The sequence below is a fragment of the Petaurus breviceps genome, unplaced genomic scaffold (assembly GCF_028583685.1).
Source record: "Petaurus breviceps papuanus isolate PSGF00001 unplaced genomic scaffold, PetGlider_PUasm1.0 90654, whole genome shotgun sequence".
In the NCBI taxonomy this organism is placed as follows: domain Eukaryota; kingdom Metazoa; phylum Chordata; class Mammalia; order Diprotodontia; family Petauridae; genus Petaurus; species Petaurus breviceps.
Genome location: NW_027187301.1, coordinates 504,455 through 529,015, shown reverse-complemented (window position 1 = coordinate 529,015; position 24,561 = coordinate 504,455). Strand labels below are relative to the sequence as shown.

The 24,561-nt window shown below is 41.1% G+C and overlaps 2 protein-coding genes and 1 pseudogene across 2 annotated transcripts in view; 2 read left to right on the top strand and 1 right to left on the bottom strand.

The window, feature by feature from the left end:
- Positions 1–5,816: 5,816 nt before the first annotated feature.
- On the bottom strand, positions 5,817–23,673 carry LOC138143699 (protein mono-ADP-ribosyltransferase PARP15-like). Its single transcript, XM_069064925.1, has 2 exons — positions 23,381–23,673; positions 5,817–6,494 (listed from the first exon to the last, which is right to left on the bottom strand). Exons 1-2 carry the CDS (start codon positions 23,598–23,600, stop codon positions 6,223–6,225), a joined length of 492 nt encoding a protein of 163 aa, XP_068921026.1. The 5' UTR covers positions 23,601–23,673; the 3' UTR covers positions 5,817–6,222.
- LOC138143697 (jupiter microtubule associated homolog 2 pseudogene) lies at positions 13,262–15,021 on the top strand (annotated as a pseudogene).
- The window catches only part of PARP9 (poly(ADP-ribose) polymerase family member 9), a 62,999-nt gene continuing 62,012 nt past the window's right edge, over positions 23,575–24,561 (top strand). Inside the window, exon 1 of the mRNA XM_069064920.1 lies at positions 23,575–23,818. Within this exon, the coding sequence (XP_068921021.1) occupies positions 23,581–23,818 (238 nt within the window). The 5' untranslated portion in view covers positions 23,575–23,580. The remainder of the gene's footprint in view (positions 23,819–24,561) is intronic.

The following is a 24,561-nucleotide window of genomic DNA, read 5'->3' as shown; positions in this document are numbered from 1 at the left end:
TAAAAATAAATTGTGAGTCTTTTTGAAAAGGAATACAGAAAAAGGCATCTTTGAGATCCAGGGTGGAAAATCACTGGGTACTCCCAGGGATCTGAATGAGGATAGTGTATGGGTTAGGGGCTATGGGATGGATAAGAAAAACAGCTTCATTAACAGCCTTGAGATCTTGAGTCATGTGATACTCCCCATTAGACTTTTTCACAGGAAGAATAGGGGTATTGCCTGGGGACTGGCAAGGGAAAAGTCATACTTAAGGAATTTTTCTATCATTGGTAGCGATCCCTTCCAGGCCTTGGTCTTAGTTGGATATTGGTGACAAAGGGGGAGCATATTAGGGTCTTGGAGGCAGATGATGGCTGGGTTGGCATGAATAGATTGTCTAGGAATTCCCTGATCCCAAACAACTGGCTGGAGTGTCTCCCACACTTCCAGGGGAAGATGGGGAGGTCTGGGAAGCAGAAGCAAAAGGGAGAGGGGAGGCTTAAGTAGAGAAAATGGGCTCCCCATTTTCACCATCAGGTCACTTCCCAACAAGGGGGAAGGACAAAGGGAAGGGATAAGAAGGAGTAATTAAACAACAGATCCTCAAAAAGGTGGGGGAGGAACTATGTCTCTTGACAACCCTTGAGTTTCCCTTCGATGCCCACAACCTGGTTAGAGGGGTAGGTAAGGTCAGAGTATTGGGTTAAAATTGAGAATGTAGCTCCTATATGTATGATTAAGTGGGTAGTCTAACTTTGATCTTTGCCTAGGACTCAGCCAGAGAGATGGAGAAGGTGGAAGCACAGCCAGGTCCCAGGCTTTCCCATCATTCTAAGTCTTGAGAAGACTGGAGGACAGGGTACTGAGAGGCAGCTCCACCACCTTTCCTACCTCAGGGACAATCCTTCCTCCAATGTCCCTCCTAGTTACATCCTGGGCACAGTGGCAGAGGCAGCGGACATTGAGAATGGGACATGCACTCTAGTCATCCCACTGGGCAAGGCAGCTACTTCCCTTAGAGGAAAAAGCCCTGAAGCTGTGCTGGAATGGGGTGGGAAGGTTGGGAGGAAGGCAGAAAGGAGCCCATTCCACATGAGGGAGGGGCTAGAGAGTCTTAGCCATTGGGGAGCTGGATTTGGTTGGATTCAGTTGCAAGGCTGGAGGATCTGGTGGATAAGGGAAAGAATCTGCTTGCCAGGACCTGTGAAGTTCCTGGTGGGAGTCAGCTGGCACTAGAGGAGGAGAAGGGAGGTCAGAAGAAACAGATCAGCAACAGGAGAGGGGAGAGAAGGGGCGAGAACAGCAGAAGGAGTCAGGGAATGGGAAGAGGGAGGGAGGTAGGTAGGATGACCTAGAGGCCAAAGCCTTGGGGGATCAACTAAGATATTGAGTTTGTTCTCTTTTGTAGGGTGAATCTAGCTACAAGCATCTTGCAGTTTTTCCAGAGAGTGGAATCTTGTGACAGAGCTATGAAAACTAGAATGTATGGTATTTCCATTCACTTCCCTTCTCTTCATCAATAGAATTCTAACTGTAAGAGAGTATTGTATTATAAAGACCCCAAAATGGGCCATGTTTCTTGGTCCTCCAGGTGATGCTGAGGTCAAGCTGTGTTGCAAAAGAATACAAGCTGTTTCTTTTTGAAGTCTCAAGGGAAACCAAACTTTTACCAATTCTTTAAAAGATAACCCAGGAGCAAGTTTTTGGGAACTGCAAGATTAGCCCAACATTTGCCTGTAGGACTCAGGAAACCCAAAAGCACCTGCAGATTTCCTAATTCCCTAGCATCTTGGAAAATTGAGAGAATTTGGCATAGGCTTCAAACTAGGGTATCCCCTATGTGATGGAAGGTGAGCCTGGGTCTGAGATGGCCTCATAACCATCTGAACCAATTGGAGCCTGAGACTGTCAGGCTTGAAAAGCACCTCCAAGCCTTCCTAGGTCCTTGGAGAGCAAACCCAATTGCAGAGCAAGAAAGGAATAAAGAGAGCAGAGGTTTACATGCTTTCTAGTCTAGACTAGAGAAAGGTTTGAGGGGGTCGGGCAGTTCGTTGTAATGGGGTCACCAAATGTGATGTGATTTAGGGTTGCTAGGAACCCCAAAATGTCAGGGTACAAGGCAAATCTGCTTGGAAATAATTCAAGCACCCAAGCCTTATTTTGTCCTCAATGGGGGTGAAATTGATACTTACATACAAAAAAAGAAAAAAAGGAACAGTGAAAAAGTCTGGATGGGATTAAGGAGTGGTAAATAGCCAGGGATGGGCCAGGTGCACAGTGAAAGGTCTTAAGTGGTGTGGGGTGGTCAAGAAGATAGTGAAAGGAGTAGTAAGTAGGTCTGGGGTGGGCTGAGAGCTACTGTGAAAGGATTGTTGAGTATCTTGCTGGGCTGGGCCTACCATCTGGGCAAGATGCCAGTGACCTGGGTTGCTGAAATGTGTGGGAAAATTCAGGGACTAGGTTGCTTTCAAAGCTGTTTTTATGGTGGATACAGGTCCCAGCACCATATCATGTCCACATGGATCCATCCAGATGTGGCTCATGGGGAGTCAAAAAGAGATACATCTATAGTTTCGTTCCCCCACCCTTCTCCAAAGGAGAGTTTAATTCTGCCAGGAGGGTGTAGTAGCAAGCACCCCAAGGGTCCTCAGGGTTTGCCACCACCACAGGTTCTTGGATCTGCTTTGATAAAGGAAAGCAACTCAAAATGGGTTAACAAGCTTACTTTAGTCAGTCAGACATATATCATTTACCTTGTTCAGGGGAAAAGGTCAGCACCCCGAACTTCAAAGTATACAGGCAGAATTATCAAGACAGAAACAGATCAAGTAGACAGATTTCCAAACTGTCCAACCATTACATCCATACCCAGTCAACATCTGGGTTTCCACATCTGGGTTTTTCAAAGCCGGGGGGGGGGGGGCCTGGACAACGGCTTCCCAGAATACAGATCAAATCACAGAACACTTCTCAAAGTGAGCCCCCCAAAACAAAGCCTCACATCAGGGCTTATATAGCCTTCTCCTGGCTCAGAGAATGTAACAACCTTTTGGACCCACTGGCCAATCAAAAAGTATCAACTGAAAAACAAGCCTCCCACCCCAGGCTCCACGTGCACTTTAGCCTAGGGGCAGGGAAGATCTTTAAAATTTACATTCTCATTACTGAGGGATAGAAAGAGATTGAGGACAAAAGCTGGCCCTCTGATCTTCTCCGGATGATGAGTTTCCTGGTGATGAACTTTTCCTGGGAACATGATTGTGGTAGAATTGAATCCAAGGAGTATGGTTGTTGGAGAAATGCTTTTAATAGAAAGCTAATTAAGACTAAGTTATTATCAATGTAAAGCATACCAGAGCAAGTTCATGAGTGACCAATTCTAAAACACTAGGTACTAAGGATTACTCCTAGAAACCTGAGACTGATTGTATTAATCAAATTCACCTTCTTGGGAACCCAATCTGAGAATGTGAATGAATGTTGGGAGAATGGTCCCAGAAGGAGTGTTTCAGTATTAAGTAGTATTTGATACTCTCTAAAAATGGAAGTCTTGATCAATGGAATAGTCTAGGTAAGCAAGACTCAAAACCAAAACAGTAGCTTAGTGGTCAATAAGACCAAGAATGCCAACTATTGAGCTATGGACTAAGAGGTATCATGTTACAGTGGAAAGACACTATATCCTGGCCATTGCCAGCTCATTGTTACCCTGGACAATTCCCACTTTACTTATCTGTAAAATGAGGGAATTTGGTCACTTTCAAGTCCTATTCAGCTCTCAATCTATATTTCTCTGTTCTTCATTTTAGTTGAATTTTTCCTTTTTGTTGTGATTACACACACACACACAGGCATATATATAAAAACAATTATACCATTTCCTGAAATATTAATGCCCTCCTCATATTGTATTAGTTGACTGATTCTGACAAATGCCCACATATTCCTCAAAATACCAAGAAAATTCCAAGTAAAAATACAAAAAATAAATGGGAATTTTCCAGGAACTATACAGTATATTTAAAAAACAAACAAACCATGTCTCAGTAGATTTTGAGCCTGCTCAGAACCAGGAAGACCTGGTTTCAAATCTCATCTTTGCAATATACTGGCTGTGTGACCCTAGACACATCAATCATAAAGGTAACTCTTTAGGATTATAAATTGTTGAGAAAGTGCCAACCTGCATTGATAGAGGGAGTTTCCTCATTTAGGAGTTACCTATACTCAAGAAATCATGAGTCTAGTCCCTATCCCTATACCAAGTACCAAAGACAGCTTTCCTTATAAAAACAAACATAACCAGCAAAGGGATTGCTGTAAGTTGCCAGAAAAGCTCCCTTTTTTGTAAAGATGTTAGGCTAGATGATCTCTAAGACCCCATCTAACTCTTATCTTCTAGGACCCAGGGGCATGTGTGCTTAATGCAGGTCAGATAAATCTTTTTATTTTATTTTATTATCTTTATTAATTTGTTTGTTTATTTTTAGTTTACAAGATTCAGTTTCACAGTTCCTTGAGTTTCTAATTTTCTTCCCCTCCCTCTACCCCTCCCCCACTATGGTGGCATGCAATCAAGTATAGGATCAGCAAATACTTTCACATTAGACATTAGTCAGGTTGTAAAGAAAGATTGTAACCAATGAAATGAACAATGTGAAACAGGAAACAAAACCAAACAAGAAAAAGAAAGAGAGCAGGTAGTTTGCTTCAATCTGCGTTCAAACTCTGTAGTTCTTTCTCTGAATGTAGACATCTCTTTCCATCATGAGTCTTTTGGAGTTGTCTTATAACTTTGCATTGCTGAGAAGAGCCCAGTCTATCAAAGTTGGTCATTACACATACATTGTGTTGGTCAAATAAATCTTTACTATTCCAAGAAAGAGGGGACAATTTCAGAGACAAGTCACTGCTACTCCCTCCCAGGATAGTTCAGAAATGTGGACACGATCCTTAAAGACTGTCTATGAAATCCCATTTTCTCTATTTTTTAACACTCAATTTTATTTTCAGTTATTAATGACCTTTCCTCTCTGCTTTCTTTCTCACTGAGAAGGCAAGCAAAACAAAAAGTTTTCTAAATATGCCTATTCATACAAGGTAAATTCCTGCATTACCCAGGTCAAAGGAAGAAAGAGAATATATCTAATATTCTAATATGCTTCAATTTGCAAACTAAGTCCTCTCTGTCTGGAAGGGAATAGCATGTTTTGCTATGTCCTTTGGAACTGTGATTGGTTATTGTATTAATCAGAGTTTACAAAGTCTTTCAAAACTGATTATCTTCACAATATTGCTGTTATATAAGTTGTTCTGCTGATTCTGCTCATTTCACATTGCATCAGTTTACACAAGTCTCCCCAAGTTTTTCTGAAATAATTCCCTTCATAATTTCTTACAGCACAATAGTATCCCATCACATTTGTATGCCATAACTCATTTAGCCATTCCCCAATTACTGGGTATCACTTCAATGTCCAAGTCTTTGCCACTACATAAAGAGTTGCTATAAATAATTTTGTACAAATAGGTACTTTCCCCTTTGTGAAAAAATCTCTTTGTGATACAAACCTAGTAGTGGTTGTTGGATTAAATAGTATGGACAATTTGGTTGACCTTTGGGCATAGTTCCAAATTGCTCCCCAGAATGATGGAGAATCTATAAGATGCATGTATACACACACACACACACACTATATATATATATATATATATATATCCGTGCTTAATTGTATCCTTCTTGAGGGTGGGATAAAGGGGGAAAGGAACTAAGTAAAAATGCACAATAGGGAATAAAAGAAAACTTGCAAGGAAGCAATGAAAAGATGAACACCTTTGAACACAAGCATAGCATTTATTATATACACTTTCTTGAAATGAAAATTTTTTGGTATACATTTTGAATCCTCTCTTACATTCTACTGTGTACAGAGCGATGCTTTTTTATCATTTCTTATTTTGTATTTGTTTCAATATTTAAGTTTATAATTTAAAAAGTGACTTTAAAAATTTTTCATATACCTATAGACAGCTTTGATCTTCCTCTGAAAACTGCTGGTTCATAACCTCTGATCATTTATTAATTGAAGAATGATTACAAGAAGGATACAGTAAAATTCATACTGTGGCAGCTAGGTGGTGCAGTAAATAGAGCACTGGCCCTGGAGTCAGGAGAACTTGAGTTCAAATCTGGCCTCAGACAGTGTCTGCATAATATCTCTTGGATGTGAAATCAAAATGTTACGTCCTGAAAGTAATGAGGGACTCTGGATAAGACTGGTGATTATAAAACACCACATATAAGCTTAGATTTTTCTTGTGATCAATGACACCGTCATCTAGAACAAGAGCATCTTGCGGTTCCTTTGGTGGAGGGACAATGAATGATGAATTTCCAAGAATGTAATCAACAGTAAGGACTCGAACATTGTAGAGGTACTTCTTCCAGTTTGTGTCTGGTTTGGAGGGTGTATTCTTAGCCCAATATAGAGCTCCTTTTCCCCATGCTGCAGCTGTGAAAAAGACAAATTTTTTACACAATTAAGATTATGAAATGTATATTATACCAATTATGATGATGCCTGGACACATGATCAAAGTAATAATATCTCATTTCATTTTGTTGAAATGTTCTCTTTGCTTTCATCACATTTACTCTTTCATTTTAGATTATTCATATATACATGCATATATATATATGTATATATATATATATCACCCCCTCAATAAACTACTTAAAGGTTATGTCTTTGACTTAAGTAATCATTGCATTCCCCTGCTCTAGTATAAGAATTTACACAGAACACTTGACTATTTAATGTTTGCTAAGTTAATCTCAGAGTTTCCCTCATCAAACTAATGTCTCCTATAACCTGTCTAAAAGCCACTTTACTAAAAGCATAGCCAAAAACTTTGGTATAGACAATGACTATAGCCATGTAAGTGAAGTCAATGTAGAGAGGCAAGAAATCTCTAAACAACCCCAAAGGACAACATTCAATCAGCCTGTCAGGAAACGAGAATTTATTAAGCACTTATCATATGCTAGGCACTGTACTAATTGTAGGTAAAGAGAGAGAGAGGCAGAAACATGATCCCTATCTTTATCACATTCTAATAGGGAAGAAAACATGCCAACAGTGATATACAGGCTATATATCAAATAAATGGATGGTAATCTCAGAGGGGAGAACAAAGGGAAGACCTCCTGCAGAATGGGGGATTTAGCTGAGCCTTGTGGAGGTTTAAGAAGCCAGCTGGCAGAGGTAAGGAGTGAGAGCATTTGAGTCATGGGGGATAGCTAATGCAAAGACCCAGAATTGGGAGATGGAGTACAGTGTGTGAGGAACAGCAAGGAAGCCAGTGTAGCTGGACTGTTACATGCATATGAGTAAATTTTGAAAAGACTGCAAAGATAGCATTTTATATTTGATTCTGGAGATAGCAGGAAGTCCCTGATGTTCACTGAGTGGAGAGATGACATTGTTGGCACTGAGTTTTATGAAAATCCCTTTGATGACTGAGTGGTGCATGGATTGAAGTGGGGAGAAACTTGAGGCAGAGAGATGAGAAGGTTACTGCAACTATTCACTAGTAACATGATGAAAACCTGAACCAGGGTGTTGGCTGTGTGAGTAAAGAGAAGGGAACATAAATGAGAGCTTTTGTGAAGGTAGAAACAAGGCTTAACAACAGATTGGATATGGGGGCCAGTATCATACTGTCAAAATGAAAGGACACAGCTTTCCTTACTGTTAAGGATTCAGAAACAGGCTATATTGGTGAATGTTCTCTTTGAGCCTTGTTTCAATGTATTTGTTGTATCACAACAAAAGAAAATATATCAATAATTTTAAAAAAATCAGTTTGCAAGTAGTTATTCACCCACTGCAAAGAGAAGTGATAATTTGTGTAAGGTAGACATGAAAGGGAAAAATACATCACAGAAGTTCCTTGATCTACCACTGAAATTAAGGCCCCTTTGGGATTATATTATTGTGTATTTTCGTTACAACATGGCAATCATTCAAACTTTCTAGGGCTGATGATATTTTGGAGACATGGGATACTGTAGTGGATAAGAACAAAGGCTATTGTAGAGTCAGGAAGACCTAGATTGAAATCCTAACTCAGAACTTTGCCAGCTATGCTCGTCAGAAAGCTACTGACCTTTTTTCTATTCCATTTTTCTCATATGTAAAATGAGGGGGTTGGATCCACTTAAAGGTCCCTTCTAGCTCTAAATCTCTATGCTTTTGATTGTTCTTGTCTATGGTTCAGATTACAACCCATCCAGACCTAATTTTTTTCAATTGTTCTTCATATCTTCCTATAACATTTCCCTCTGTAGCAGCAAGCATCCCAAGCGTCCTCAGGGTTGCTTCCACCACAGGTTCTTGGATCTGCTTTGTTAAAGGAAAGCAACTCAAAATGGGTTAACAAGCTTACTTTAATCAGTCAGACATATATCATTTACCTTGTTCAGGGGAAAAGGTCAGCACCCCGAACTTCAAAGTATACAGGCAGAATTATCAAGACAGAAACAGATCAAGTAGACAGATTTCCAAACTGTCCAACCATTACATCCATACCCAGTCAACATCTGGGTTTCCACATCTGGGTTTTTCAAAGCTGGGGGGACCCTGGACAATGGCTTCCCAGAATACAGATCAAATCACAGAACACTTCTCAAAGTGAGCCCCCAAAACAAAGCTACACATCAGGGCTTATATAGCCTTCTCCTGGCTCAGAGAATGTAACAACCTTATTGACTCACTGGCCAATCAAGAAGTATCTACTGAAAAACAAGCCTCCCACCCCAGGCTTCAGGTGCACTTTAGCCTAGGGGCAGGGAAGATCTTCCAAATTTGCATTCCCATTACACCCTCCAAACAACTTTAAAATAACATCTTGAATTAAATTTCAGAGCAGCAAAGCCAATATAAGGTCAAGATGAGACATTTTTCCAGTCCAAGACAACTTAGGAGGTAAGAAGAAGAGGTCTCTGACACTGGGTTGAGGGCTGGCCTGAAGCCTACCTGGCCACAACACCAGCAGATTTGGGACTCTCAAGCTGGAGACCATCAAGGAATCAGGCAACTGGTCAGAAAAAGACTATACAGGGGACCTCTGTGCTAGCATTATATGCAAGACAGGGCACTGTTTGACAACTCCATTGTCTATATCCACTTCTGGGTCACAGTTCCAGGGAGGAGAAGAGCTCTTGCTGTCTCAAGGGATCTGGGACACTGAGGAGTCATATTGCTTCCATGTGCAAGGAAGCAGTGATTACATCTCTCCTTGGATGACACCATCTTAGAAGTACCAAGACCTCCAAAACCCCCAATGATTTCTGAAAAGAGCAATGTTAAAAAGCCTGAAGCTTGTAATTATGCTGCTTTCAACACCTCTACTCTGGGAACAGAGCCCAAATGTAACATAAAACTCAGTCAGGAAATAGGGTGGAAAAAAAGAGCAAACAACTACAAAAGAGCCTGACCATAAAAAGCTACTATGGTAACAGGGAAAATCAAGACACAAACTCAGAAGACAATGATGTCAAAACAGCTACAAGCAAAGTCTCAAAGAAAAATATGAATTGTGCAAGAATTCTTGAAAGTCAGAGAAGAATTCTTGAAAAAGCTTAGAAATTGTTTAAAAAAAAAGAATGGTAGGAAAAACTGAGAAAAGCAATGAGGGCAATGCAGAAAATTTTCAAAAAGACAATTAACAGCTTGGTAAAAAGAGGCACAAAAAATAATGAAGAAAATAACACCTTAGGGGAAAAAACTGGTCAAATGGAAAAAGAGGTACAAAAACTCAATGAAGAAAATGATCTCTTAAAAAGTAGAATTGGGTGGGGTGGCCAGGTAGCACAGCGAGTAAGAGCACTGGCCCCAGTGTTGGGATGACCTGGGGATCAAATCCGGGATCAGATACTTAGCACCACACCCAGAAATAACTGGCTGTGTAACCTTGAGCAAGTTACTTAACCCCAATTGCTTTAAAAAAAATTAGAATTGGGCAAGTCAGGGTTAATGGTTCTTTGAGACATCAAGAAACAGAAATGATAAAATAGATAGCTTCAAAGAAACTGAGGAAGACTTATGTGAACTGACACAGTGAAGTGGATAGAATCAGGAGAATAACTTATGTAATAATAGCATCATTACAAAGAAAAACAACTCTGAAAGATATAAGAATATTGATCAAAACACAATGACCAGGGTGGCCAAGTGGCGCAGTGAGTAAGAGCGCCAGCCCCAGAGTGGGGAGACTTGGGATTGGTTCTGGCCTCAGATACTCGGCACCCACACACACAAAAAAATAACTGACAGTGTAACCTTGAGCAAGTTACTTAACCCCATTTGCTTTAAAACACACACACACACACACACACACACACACACACACACACACAATGACCAATCATGACTCCAGAAGGACACCTCCTGACAAAGATGATGGACTCGTTTCAATATGAAAAAATACAAGAATGTAGGAATTTTGCCATTCCAATGTAGGAATTCATTTTGCTTGAACATGCATCTGTTACAAAGGTTTTGTCTTTTTCTTTTCCTTTTTTAAGTTTAGTGGAGGAAGTTGGGAGCTAAAAAAATAAAAAGAAATAAAAAAGGTCATTGAAGGAAATCCAGAATCACAGACAAGCAGAGTAACTTTGAAAGTTACATGTTAAATAGGCACTGTAGATTATAGACAAAATTTGAAATTTCAATCTTGAAATTTCATGAACAATCTTCTTTTTCTCTTCTACCATGTATATGGAAATGTTGGTTTTAGTTTTGTTAGTAGCAAAATTTTTTTTATTAAAAAGAGTTGTTGTATAAAATGTACTATAAATGTATGCTACTTAACAGTAATTTGGCTCTCATGCCTGCAGGCCAACTAATTTTTTCCTTCTTTTATTAGCTTCCCAACATGCTTCTCATAAAGTCTATGTCCAATCTTCTCCCTTTTGGAACCAACTCTCCATAATCTTCAGCATTCTTTAGCTTCACCTTGAAACTTCTATTAATTCTCCCATTTTCTCTCCTTTTAACCTCTGATGTCATACTATAAACTGAACCTTCTGATCCCTCCAATCTCCTTTCAATCTTGCTCCATTCAACACCTTCATTTTATCTTCAGTTTTTCCTTATATGTTGGCTTGTTTTCTTCTGCCAATAAATATACTCTGTTTTACCCTATCCTGAAACAAACAAATGAAAAACTTTCACTCTGATTCTCTTATCTATTCTGGTGATGAGCCTTATCTCTCTCCTTTTACATATCAAACTTTTAGCATGAGTAGGCTATATCTCTTGCCTCCATTTCTTTATGCACTCACTTTTCAATATGACTTCTTACCCACCACTGTACTGAACTTGTTTTTCTAGGTTAGTCATGACTTCTTTTTTCCAATTACATGTAAGAATAGTTTTCAACATTCATTTTTAAAATAAGATTTTAAGTTCTAAATTTTTCTCCCTTGCTTCTCAATATGGCAAGCAATCTCACATAGGTTTTTCTTTGTAATGATGCTATTATTACACGTGCAATCACGTTAAACATATTTTCACATTAGTCATGTTGCAAAAGAAGAAACAACCATGAAAAAGAAAAAAACCATGAAAAAAAACACAAAGGTGAAAATAGTATGCTTTGATCTGCATTTTGACTCCATAAGTGTTTCTCTGGATGTCAAATGCATTTTCCACCATGAGTCTTTTGAAATTGTCATGGATCAGGGGGTGGAGTCAAGATGGCTTCTCTTTTTAAAATTTTTCTTATCCATAGCTTAAGACTAGAGACAAGGGGGCAGAGTCAAGACGGTGGAGTAGAAGCAGGACCTCCACCTGGCTCTGGCTTCCATCTTCCCCAATCCATTTAAAAAGAGGACTCTAAACTAACTTTGGAGCTGCAGAACCCACAAAATGACACAGAGAAGCTAACCTCCTGCTGAGGACAGCCCAGCAGGCTGGCAGGAATCGGCCAGAGCAAAGCTCTGGGAGCCGAGCCCAGGCCCACATGAGCCAGAGGTTTTAGCCCCAGGGTGGGCCTGACCAGCTGCCAGCTGGAGGGACTCCAGATCAGCAGCAGCTGTGGCCGTCTCCAGATTTATCAACACAAAGATTCGAAGGACAAAGTGAGAGGTCAGTGCAGTGTGGACTTTAGGACCAGTAGTCAGGAATGCATAGGCTTTTGCCCACAGGTTGAGAAGCCGCTGAGATGCTGACACAGCCAGCACCACATGGCAGCTTCAGCTCCTGGCCTGCAGACTGTAGGGGGTCCAAGTGACCAGGCTGAGGGGTAATCGCTCTTGCTTTAACCTGCTTGGATCTGGATTGCAGTCTAGGGTGGAGGTCTTAGGGTGTGTGACCAGCTTGCCAGAGTGTGTGGAGGCCTCAAAGAGGGCACCCACGGCAGCTGAGAAAACCCCAGCATTTGGGACGAAAGCTCCCCTGTCTGGTGGCAGAGTCCTACTGTGGCAAAAAGCCCAGGGGTCAAGTGACTGAGGGGCGACATGATCAGGCAAAGGAAACAAAGCAGACCGAAGATTCCAACATTAGACTCCTATTTTGGGGACAAAAAGGAGCAAAGCATGGAACAGGAGGAAGACAGTGAAGTCAGAACTCCTGCACCAAAAGCTTCACAGGAAAATACCAGCTGGTTACAGGCCATAGAGGACCTTAAGAAGCAGATAAGAGAAGTAGAGGAAAAATTGGGAAGACAAATGATAACGATGCAAGACAATTATGAAATGAGAGTCAACAGACTGACTGAGGAAAATAACACCTTAAAAAACAGACTAACTAACTCAAATGGCAAAAGAGGCTCAAAAAGGCAATGAGGAGAGGAACGCCTTGAAAAGCCAAATTTGCCAGATGGAAAAAAGAATCTCAAAAGCTCAATGAGTTGAATCTTTTCCTTGGATTTAGGTTGGAGCAAAGGGAAGCTAGTGACTTTAAGAGAAATCAAGATGATGTTAAACAGATCCAAACAAATGACAGAATAGAAGGCAATGTGAAATATCTCAAGGGAAAAACCACTGACCTGGAAAATAGATCCAGGAGAGATAATTTAAAAATTATTGGTCTACCTGAAAGCCACGATCAGGGAAAGAATCTAGAAATCAGCCTCCAAGAAATTCTCAAGGAAAATTGCCCTGATGTTCTAGAACCAGAGGGCAAAATAGAGGTTGAAAGAATCCCCCTATCACGGGGAACAGAGCTTGTCTGCAGTGCGAGAGGAGCTCCACTGCTGCTGCCGCCTTTTGGCTGCCACAACTACCACTGCTGCCTCAGCCGCTGCTGACATGTTCCAGGGGAGGGAGAATGAGGGCGGCAAGCCAAGCTCCAGGGTAATGAAATCCCCTGGAGGAGACTCAAGCAATCTCTTTGGAACTCCAGAAGAAGTTATTCCTTCAAGTAGACTTTGGATCATCCGAGGAATCTCAGAATACACCCAAAAGGCCAAATCCTCCAGGAGGCAAAGGAAGTGGCATCTTTGAAGAGCCTACTCCTGTCCAGGCTCGATATTGTTTGAATCCTCCTGGTGGGAAGACAAGTGACATCTTTCGGTCTCCAGTCACCATTACTGCACCTTTAGCACACCCAAACAAGCCCAAGGATCATATTGTTTTATGTGAAGGTGAGGACACAAAATTGCAACTCAAAGCTACAGAGAATACACAATCTTCAAGAGAAGGACATGATGAGAAATGTGACAAAGGAAAGGAGGAACAAGCCAAGGAAGCTGAGTCTAAACTCAAGATTGACAATGATGAGCCCAGGTTGGGCCCCAGGCCTCGCTCACACAACAAAGTCCTCAATCCACCAGGTGGCAAATCCAGCATCTCTTTCTACTAAAGGAAACTAATACTAGCATCTTCAGACTAGAAACTCTTCTGTTAGGGTGCCAAGGTTTATAGTTTCTAATTAGTACAAGTTGGGGTGGGGAGGGGAAGTGAGGGGTGGATGATTTGTGTGAAGATTTTCATGTAGCTTGCTGCTCAAACTTGTGTTCTAGAAACAGCTAGGGCTACACAGGACCAGGGGACACAGCCTTTCAGGGAATAGAGAAAACAAATCTTATGGGAGCATTAAGGAATTCCCCAGGTTTGCATCCCAGAATTCGTTCCAAAGATGAGAGAAAATGGGGAAAGAGTAGAATCTTCATGGGTACTAGGAACATCTGTGTTTTGGTGGGCAATGTACATCTGGGATGGTCCTGCAGCAGTAGCCATTGACAGTGTCACTAGAGGACTAAAAACCCATGTGAATGATTGGGTTGGACAGCTTCCCAAGGAACGTTCCCCCCTCCTCTGTCTGGTAAAGGGATACAACTTGTATTTTAGAAGGGTAATAGACCATTTAGCTCACAGAGGCATTAAATTATATGGAGTGATGATGCAGGACCTTTACCTTTTCTGGGGGCACTACTAATATTTAAGGAAACGGGTGTCAAATCTGTTTGTGTCCTTTTAAATTTGCCTCCATGATGCATTGTTCTGCAGACATCCTATGAGGCTTTTCAACCTCTTTCTCACAAAAGCCAGGGAAAGACTCACTAAGCTGCAACTTGAAAGGGATATTGGACTTGATTTGACCTCTTGCAAGTGCTTAATCAGTCCAGCCAATTTTCCTTTTCCCTTGTTTATAGACCTATTCTTAATGGCAGACTTTTGCACCCAGATCTTCCAGGGGCCTCTGTACCTTCTGTCATCTAGAAGCTCTTGGCCTGATCTTAGATCAAAGGGTCTGCCTTATTAAGAGAGTAATTTGGTTCTCTTATTAACTGATTTTTAAAGTGAATAATTTCTCCCTGACATTCTCATAAGCCTTAAATGCCTTTGACTGCCTCTTCAGTTCACCAGTGGTGTGAACATACTACTTTCACAAAACACAATTATTAACCTATCTGATTTCTTTCTGATATTTTGGTTATTCATATTTTTCTAAGACTTTTTTTTTACTCTAATCAGTTGATGGGGGAGGAGAGCAAATCTTTAGTTCTTCAAAATAAACATTTTGGACAATATTTAAAGAGATATTTTTAATGCTGTTCAAATACCAGCTTCACAAACTGCTGATAACTTTGAACCATTTATGACACCTTAATTACATAGGTACACTAAAGAGTAAGCAGAAAATTCTCTTGAATGAGTGATTACCCTTTTGGGGGAACCTCTTCAATCTTCTGCCTAGTGAAACTGGAAACTTTAGATATGGAAATTAACTAGATCTAATATCGGTGGATAAAATATGAGTTTCTCAAGTGGAGATAATAGACTACAATTTTCTTGATCACATTTAACTATAGAATCATGGTCCTTCCATCCATTTAGGGAGATGTTCCTCAGTCAGACTAAATAACGCTATATTTTACAATTTAAAAAAAAAATCCACTCATCACCTCCTGAAAAAGATCCCCAAAAGAAAACTCTTAGGAATAGTATAGCCAGTTTCTGGAATTCCCAGATCAAGGAGAGAATATTACGAGCAGCCAGGAAGAAACAATTTGAATACTGTGGAAACACAATCAGTATAACACAGGACCTGGCATCTTCTACACTGAGGGATCAAAGGGACTGGAATAAGATATTCCAGAAGGCAGAGGAGCTGGGATTAAAACCAAGAATCACCTACCCAGCAAAACTGAGTATCATGTTTCAGGGGAAAATATGGTCATTCATTGGAACAGAAGACTTTCAAGCATTCTTGATGAAAAAACCAGAGTTGAATGGAAAATTTGACATTCATATACAAGAAGCAAGAGAAGCTTATTCATCTCTTTATTCACTTCTCACATCACTTCAGCCTGGACTCTAGCCCCTTCCCAGTACTACCCTTCCTTAACTATCTTCCTCATGGTAAAAGAGAAGAATCTCAGAGCATCCCATCCACAGTGTGAGTATACACTCTCCCCTTCCAGATCTCTGGGGACTCTGGAAGTAGCACTGCAAATTCTTTAGCAGCTTCTCTCAAGGGGAGGGGTTGGGACCCCAAGGACCATTCAGCACCAGAGGTAAACAATCTGATCCCTCCCTCCTCTTCTCTAGTCCTGAACCTAATCACCAGGCTTTGAAAACTTTCTCTTTCATTCTCCTCCCTCCCTCCCCCCCAAACTCTAGCTCTTAAGTTTTCACCCTCTGGTTTGTAAACAGCTTCCCAGCCAGGAATCACCAAACTTCCCCTTAGGCAGCAGTTCCAGCCTGACTTTTAAACCCTCTTGGCTTCCAACTTTCAGAAGTTAGACTTTACAATACTTCTCTACAATGCAAAAGAGAAAATTGGAATTGCACTTACATACTAGGCATGGTATTACCAGAATTCAGTTTCCTTTTCTCGTAAAGCTCTCTCTCTGACTCAAAAAAATGCTTTCCCCTCTCTACCCCAGGAAGCCACCCCTTATAACTAGGAATTGTTAAAAAGCATGAGGAAAAGACAAGGCAACTCCCCTCTTTATACTTGTCCAAGTTCACAAGCCTTTTGTTCCTTAAGCACAACCTCCATCTCCTGACTCAGTGCCTTTCCCTGGCTGCTCCCCAGGCCTGAAACACTCTCCCTTCCCACCTGTCTCCAAGCTTCTCTGGTTTCCTTCCAGACTCAGCTCAAATATCATATTCTACACGAGTCTTTTCTGCCTGTTCCACCCCTCCAAGTCAATCACTCTATGTGATAATTAAGTGGCAAGGCTGAGATTTAAACCTGCTTTTTTATATAAAAAGGGGTTGGTGGCAAGATGTGGTTCAACCCTCATTACATTTTTATTGTCTGCTCTTTAATTTGGGAATGAAGCTTCATAGTGAGTCATTTTAAGTTATACGATACTCAAGTACTAAGTAGGTCAAACTTGAGTTGCAATTTTTGTCAGTTCTAGATCTTCTCTGATAGAAATTATAATTATTATGCAATTCTTCCCCTCATTTCCTTTTCCATCTCATTGTTCTCTTTCTAATACTCTGGAGTCTGTTAAACCGAGCTTCATAAGGAGGTTTTGTAAAGTGGACTTGTCCAACCTGACATAGGGTAGGGCACTAAGGACATAGAATGATAGGGAGCAGAACCTGGAGTATTAAGAATCAAGCTGAGAGGCTGGAGGCCAGAAGGATCAGGGTGACTGGCCCTGCATTTCCCTGCCCCTGGTTGTGTTAGCACAAAGCAAGCCTCCTTGTGTTAGTGTTCAATGTAAGTGCCTTACTTCATCCCAACATCAAACCTGAACTAAGGGAATGCTAAGGGCCCAAAGACTTCAATTCGGCTAAATAAAATAAGCATATGAGTTGTATGCAAATACAATTGTAGGACTTAGAATTTCTATGTCTTCCTCCTTTCAAACTTTCAGGATAGGAACCTTTTCTTCCTCCCTAAACATATAGAACCAAGTCATAAGATCAGGAACCTATACTTTATAATTCTATCAATCTTTCAAACTGTATACTTAAACTAGATCTTTGAAAACATTCCTAAAATAACAGAATCTTAGAATTTTAGACTTCCATGGAACTTTCCAGACATTGACTCATCCAAACCCCTGATTTTATAAATGAGAAATGTGAGACCCAGAAAGGAGAAACAGGAATAGGAGGGTGACAGGAAGAGAGACAAAAGCTAGAAGAAGAAAGATGAATGGGACACTTAAGGACAAGAAGAAGAGGAAAACTGGAAAGGATATGAAGATAGACTTCTAAGAAGAAATAATCTCTTTCTCTTTTTCTGTCCTTTCTCTTTTCTTTCTTTCCTTCTTTCTTTTCCCTCCCTTTCTCCTTCCTTCCTTCCTTCCTTCCTTTCTTTCTTTCTTTCTTTCTTTCTTTCTTTCTTTCTTTCTTTCTTTCTTTCTTTCTTTCTTTCTTTCTTTCTTTCTTTCTTTCTTTCTTTCTTTTTCTTCCTTCCTTCCTTCCTCTAAACACTATAGGTTCAGAAAATGGATAGAACTCAGAATAAGCTGACCAATATATTTACTAATTGTGTGTACCTGAACAGTCATTTAACCCTTGCTTTTCAGTTTCCTTTGCTATAAAAAGAGATGTTTGGACTTAGGGAATCTCTAAGGCTTCTATTGTATGGAACAGTAAATCTGTGATCCTTTGACCTTCCTAAAGTGTAAGTAGTGGTTATGATTCCTAGAGGGTGCTGTAGTATATAGCAGACACAGCATCAAGGACTACTACCTGAGAAGAGACTTGCTCTCTCTCCCGGTCTCTCCCTTTCCTTCTTCCTCCCTCCCCCACCCCCCTTAAGAAAGTAGTTTTGACTCCTCTGGTTTGTACATTACAGTCAGTTCCAGGTGGTACACACAGATATGCACATACTCAGAATTGAAATGTCCTATATAACAAACATAAACCATCATCCATCTGAAAAGATGTGCCCCTCTCTCTCCTTTGTTCTATACACCCTCTATCAGCCGAGGAAGGGGTGGGTGCTTTATTATGTATTATTCTTCACCTTTTTCAGAGTGCATCTTACTAGTAGTGTTCTTTTTGTTGGTATTTGTGGTAGGACCAGTATCTATAAGGTTCCCACTCCTCCCTGTAAATTAGGATAGTTCTTTTCCATAAAGGAAATTATGCTCAAAATTTGATTAGTCCAAGGCTTGATTATATCTTTTACAAAAAGGAAACTAAGCCCAAGATTTGATTGGCCCAAAGAAGCTAAGACTCAAGACACTTAGCTGTGGTGGCAGCTTCCAGGTGGCCTCAGGGGATGTTGGTGATGTCTCCAGTCCAGATTACCTCAAGGCATAAAAAGACTAGTTTACATAGACATCAGGACCCTTCAGACCAGACTGACATCACAAGACCAAATGTCATGCTGCCCTACACTGACCCTTCCTGGAATGATTAAAGCATTTCATGTGGAAAACAGTGGGTGCAGTCTACCAGAGATAAGTTGTATCTTTATTGAGTATCCTTATTATGTCATGGCTATATAAACCTCTTGTTAACAGTTGAATGATATATGTGTATCTTATCTTATTCCAGTATCAGACTTAAATTACCAGAGGATTAGCTCTGAATCACAATGTCAATGAACCTGTCAAGTGGGTTAAAGTCAAAAGATAATGCATTTACAGAGAAGGATGATCTGATGGCCAGATCCTGCAATCTGGCACTCTCTGGCAAGGGCCCTTCTGGTAGTATATGGTGAGTCCTCTAAGTGAAACACAGAGAAGGCCTCCATTGTGGAAGTTATCAGCTTAGTGAGTAGTGTGAGAGAAGGCTGACAGAGAAAGAAAGAACTAGGATTATTCTTCCATGGTTACTATTAATCATCATGGAATATCTAAACTGTCAACATAAGACAGATTCAAGCAAACTGGCCCCAAACTCTCAGTAGCTAGAGAAAGAACTCTTGCCCTTCAAGACAGTTGAATGAAAGCAGAGAGTTGGCAGGTAGAGTTACTAACAGTACATGTCATAAAGGTGAAATCCTTATGGAAGCAGGCATCAAAAGACTTCAGACAATGGGTTCCTACCCATTGGCTGAGGGGCACAACTACAATCTCTGATGCAGAGATTTCACTAAAAAAACATGCTGTTTTTTTTCTAAGGTTAGAGTTAGATGACTTGAGATTGAGGACAGAAGTGAGAATGAAACTTGTGAACTGGTGGTCAGAAAATCTGGGGTTTTCTAGAATTAATAGAATTCTATTACTGCCCCACAGAACAGAGGATGGGAGGGCTTTCACCAGCAAGGAAAGAACTAGGGAGGTTTCAAGAAAAATTTAAATAGCAGCATGAAGATTCAGTAGGGCAATGGCTGCTAAGGGCATTATCCAGTGTGCCTATGGGGAGACCCTCTCTGAAACAGAGTTCTATTGACCTGGCAAGCTCTCAGAAGACTGACTCTTTTTCTTTTTAAGACTGACTCTTGAAGTTAACTAAATTTAGGTGCTCCAGATGGAGATGGCTCTTTACCTATTTTTAAGTGACTAGGCTAGAGACTTTTTCTGTACTTGGTCTTGTAAAAAATCAATTCCTACTGGAGCCCCCTGTTCGGATAAGATCTGCAAAGAAAGAAGTAAAATCCCTAAAGGAAGTAGATTATAAATGTATGGCTTCCCTTACAATGATCTTCCACAGCCTGTGACCAATCTGCACAAAGGGTAATTAGGCTCTGCCTTCAGATGGAGCTCTTCCTGAACAGCATTAGCTTTTAGCTATGGGTTACCCCTGTCATGTAACCATATAGGTATAGGCAGATATACTGGTGAAATTTGAGCGGGATATCAGGATAGTGGTAAATAGGGCAAGTATTATTATCAATAGGAATAGGAATAGAAACTCTGGGGATAGCTAAAGGAGGCATGCAAGTGCCCACTGCCCTGCTAGGTAGGCAGAGAGAGTGATGACATCTCCCAGAGAGAATTTTGTATGTGACTCTTAAACATCAGCCTATGGGGATGAGGTGCTAATAAAATTCTATTATGAGAGCTGGGCAGTAGGGGCATAGTAGTAGTCGCACCCAAGTCTAAAGGATCTTTTAAAGCTCATTCCCCATTGAGATATGCCAGGCTGCTGGACACTGGCAACTAGACTACCATCATACCATGGAACCTTTGATGGGGTAAGCTAGTTTCCAGTGGGGGTGGGGGTGGTTATAGAGAGCAAACTATGGAAGGAAGGGGCATTATGAGCTCTTGGGAGTTGATACCTATGTAGGCCCCTTGGACAATTTCTTTGCAAGTCACTGTGGATAAGGCCAAAGGGAAACCCTTAGCATTTCTTCAAGCATTCATGTAGCCAAACAATATCACAGTCTAAGGTAAATGAAACGTATTTCCTCTATAGATGTAGATAACAGAGGCTGAAATATTTCACTATCCTAATTGTCCCTACAACAACCCCACATGGCCTGTGAGAAAGGCAGGTGGCATGCGGTGGCTTACAGTGGTCTTCAGGGAACTGAACAAAGTTGCTATCCCCATTGCTGCAAACTTTTCTGACCTCATAATTGTGACTGACCAGGTAGCCTGGGTCCAGGAGGAGTGGAATGTAGTTTATGACCTCACCAATGCTATTTTCTCTCTACCTGTGACTGAAACTACCCAAGAACAATTTGCTTTCACCTGGGAATTGTCAATAGGCAATTACAACTTTGTGAAATTTATGTGAAAAACTAGATTTATTACAAGAGAAATGAATATGCATGTGGCACCCTTAAGCAAGCACAAAGAATTCACAATCCTAACAGACATTTGCATATATATGTGAAACTGAGAAAAAGAGAAGAGAAAAACAAAAGTCTCGACCTAAATGGGAGAGGCAAGGGAGGAGAAATCATAACTGATTAAAATGTCAAAAGTCACATTCTTTCCCCTTGGCAATTGTTAGACTATCAAAATTTCATGGCCCCTTATCTAGAAGGGTTCCAGGTACACAAGCAATTTCTCAGTCTAATGTAGACTGACTGACACTTGCCTTGACTCACTAAAGGAAGTAGGAAAGGGCATGGGGATGCTAGGCCTACAGCCTAGGCCAGAGGTAGAGAAAGTCCAGCTTAAACAGTGGAGAGGAATGAGGTGTGGTTGGCCTGGTGCCCTTCTCAAAAGGAGGGTCTTAAAAGAGCCATCAAATCAGAAAGCAAGTCCTCCTAGGCAGAGGGTGCTTCCACTAAGTGAATTAGAGGGCTGGAACGAGCTTCAGAGTGAATAGCCTGGGGCATGGTAGAGTAAGTCCAGAGTGAAGTCTGGAAAGGAATGAGTCAGTGATGGCTAAAAACTTCCTTTATGCTGTTACAAAACAAGGAGTCTCTCAGCTATACTACCTTTCCAGTGCCAAACCTTTTCCAGAAAAGAGCAGGCTGAACCATCCGAGTGGAAATGAAATCTTAACTTGTTTATGCATCTTAATAGCAAAGTTATCTGGAAATATTCTTTCTTCACCTTTAACTTCACCCTTCCAGTGGCCTGTTTTTTCAGCATCCTGACTTATCTATGGATGATTTCATCTTCTTTAAAAGAAAGTTTGCTATCATCCACACCTTTGTAGGCCAATAATATTCTACAGGGTGCCCCTAAAGTATGGGCATGTAGGAAATCTCATTAACTATGCATATTTTCAAGAAATGAAATGAATGAAAATTTCAACATTTTATTTAATTAGCATAAATGAAATTTCATAGGAAGACATAGGAGACACATAGGGAATCTCATTAATTAAATTCATCTCATTAATATGGAAAATAGTCCCCAATAGCTAAAGAAAGTTTTTATTCCATATGAAATTGTCACGGCTAAGTTTTATGCTAATTAAATAAAATGTTGAAAATTTCATTTCATTCTTTAAAATAAGCATGAGATTTCCTATGTGTCCAGACTTTATGGATACCCTGTATAATATTTCTTAGCTTTATATTTGCTTCATTGTCTTCTTTTGCTTCTTCTGTACTCTGACACTGTTGCTCAGAATCTTAATATACAGGTAATAAAAGGCTTATCTGTTTTCTTCTTTTCTTATCTGTTTTCTTCATTATTCATATCTGGAGCTTCACTGAACCTGAACTCCAGATAATGGCCCATATGAAAGACAAGGGGTGGTAAATCAATCCTGAGAAAATCCAGGGTCCAGTCCACTCTGTCAAGGTTTGGGGGATACAGGGGTTAGTGAGAACCCACGTGATCCAGATATAATCTTGGTCCCTCTTTCTCTGCACACACACACACACACACACACACACACACACACCCTCCAAGAAACAGCTCAAGTCCTCCTCAATTGGCAGCTTTGTTTTTCCACTGGGGTGGTTCAACCACCTTCTTCCAAGGGAGAGTTGTGGGCAGAAGGATGGCATTGTTGGGAGATATTTGGTTTTCTAAGAACAAGAAGGAGGTGAAACCACACAACTATGATGAATGTATATTGACCTGGTACAAAGGGGATGGGTCCCTTACCTTCCTTGGTAATCCTGAGCTCCAAAATGAAGGTGAGAGAGAGCCCATATCCAGCCCCACTGAAAACACTGAGTAGAGGCCTCTAAAAGGGCAGAAATTTATCCCACCATTAGGGACCTCTAGGTGGTTCTGGGGCCAGAGTCTGGAAGAACTGAGTTCCAATGTGACCTCAGACATTTACTAGTCATGTGACCACTGGCAAGCCACTTAACCTCAGCCTCAGTTTTTCCAACTGTAAAATGGGGATAATAGGGAGCACCTACCTCCTAGAGTCATTTCGAAGTTTAAATGAGATAATATTTGCAAAGAGCCTAGCACAGTGCCTGGCACATGGTAGGCTTTATATAAACGGAAGCTATTATTATTCTTAACCCCATCACCATTTCCCAGCGCCCCTTCTCCTGGCCTCCACCTTGGTCCTCTCCCAGTTCACGTCTCCCGCCGCAGCCTTTCCTCCCACTCTGGTCTCTGTCCAGCAGTTCCCCCAGCCCTTCATTCTCACCTGCTGTTTCCAAAAACTCCACCCAGAAAGTGCCTTCGTGGAGGCCAGCTTTGACCTTGCACTCGGCTCCCCCTGACTTCCTCGGGCTCTGGAAATAATTTTCCGGCTTCTTCTCCAGTCCAGAGCAACTCTCTGACACACCGACCCAGGAAGGAGGACTGTAGGCAGCGCCGCCAGTGGCTATCAAGGCAAGGTCAGGAATGGTGAGCCGGGGAGCCATAGCTTCTACTTTGGGCTCTGCAAGGAGTAACTGGGCACTAGAAAGATCAGAGGCAAAGGTACAGTCAGCACTCCTTCCTGGATCCTTAGTCCAACTTCTAGCACCCCGCCCCGCCCCAGATGGCTTGCAAACTTTCAGTTTCGTTTCCCCAAAGCTCCTTTGTTATTCCTCACCTTCACAATCCATTTCTCTGGTTGTTGCAGACCTCGCTACTTCAGGTAAGCAAAGGCTGTGCTGGGGTCTTCCGGCGGGAGGGAAGAAAGACTATCCTGGACCTCGCAAGAAGCCCCTTCCCCAGGCTCCCTGCCCTGGCCCCCTCCGGGACCAGCACATCTCTCGAATCAGAACCCCTGCTCACTTCCATTAGACTGAAGAGAGAGGGCTTGGAAATGGGGTCAGCTCTGCTGTCAGGGTCTTGTTTGGGGGAACGGGGTTCACATATAAAGATGTCAAAATTCCAGATAACTTGAAGCCAGAAAAAGCACCGACTCGTGTCTCCCCCTTTAAAAAAAAAAAAAAAGAGCCTATTTATTGGTAGACTATCGTTCTGAATTCAGAGAGAGCTTTACAAGGCCAGCCAGGAGCTCCTTTCAGCCCTAAAGCTTTAGTCCCAGGCTCATAGATTTAGACAGAGAAGAGAGCTTAGAGATTAGCTAGTTCAACGCCCTAATATTAAAAAAGAGGGCAATGAGCCTCAGAGAAGTTACATCTCACAGAAGGTCCCCCTGGGAAGGGAATGAACATTTCTTTTTGTCTTTTAAAATTTTTTTTAAGTTTTAGACATATACTAAAACTTAAATACTTAATAAGAAAAGAAAAAAAAAGATTATTAACTTAAATATAAAACAAGAAAAGAAAAATCATGCCATGTGCACAAAATAGGAGAGGATTTAACTATATAGCAATAACTCATCATTTCAAGAAAGCCTATATATTAAATTCTGTTCGTTATGTTGAAAAC

Bases quoted from the DNA above. Each gene is read 5' to 3' on its own strand.
- LOC138143699 (XM_069064925.1), bottom strand. From the start codon at position 23,600: ATGGCTCCCCGGCTCACCATTCCTGACCTTGCCTTGATAGCCACTGGC. The intron at 6,495-23,380 runs GTGAGAATGAAG...TCTTTTTCACAG, and splicing joins GGAGTTTTTGGAAACAGCAG to CTGCAGCATGGGGAAAAGGA.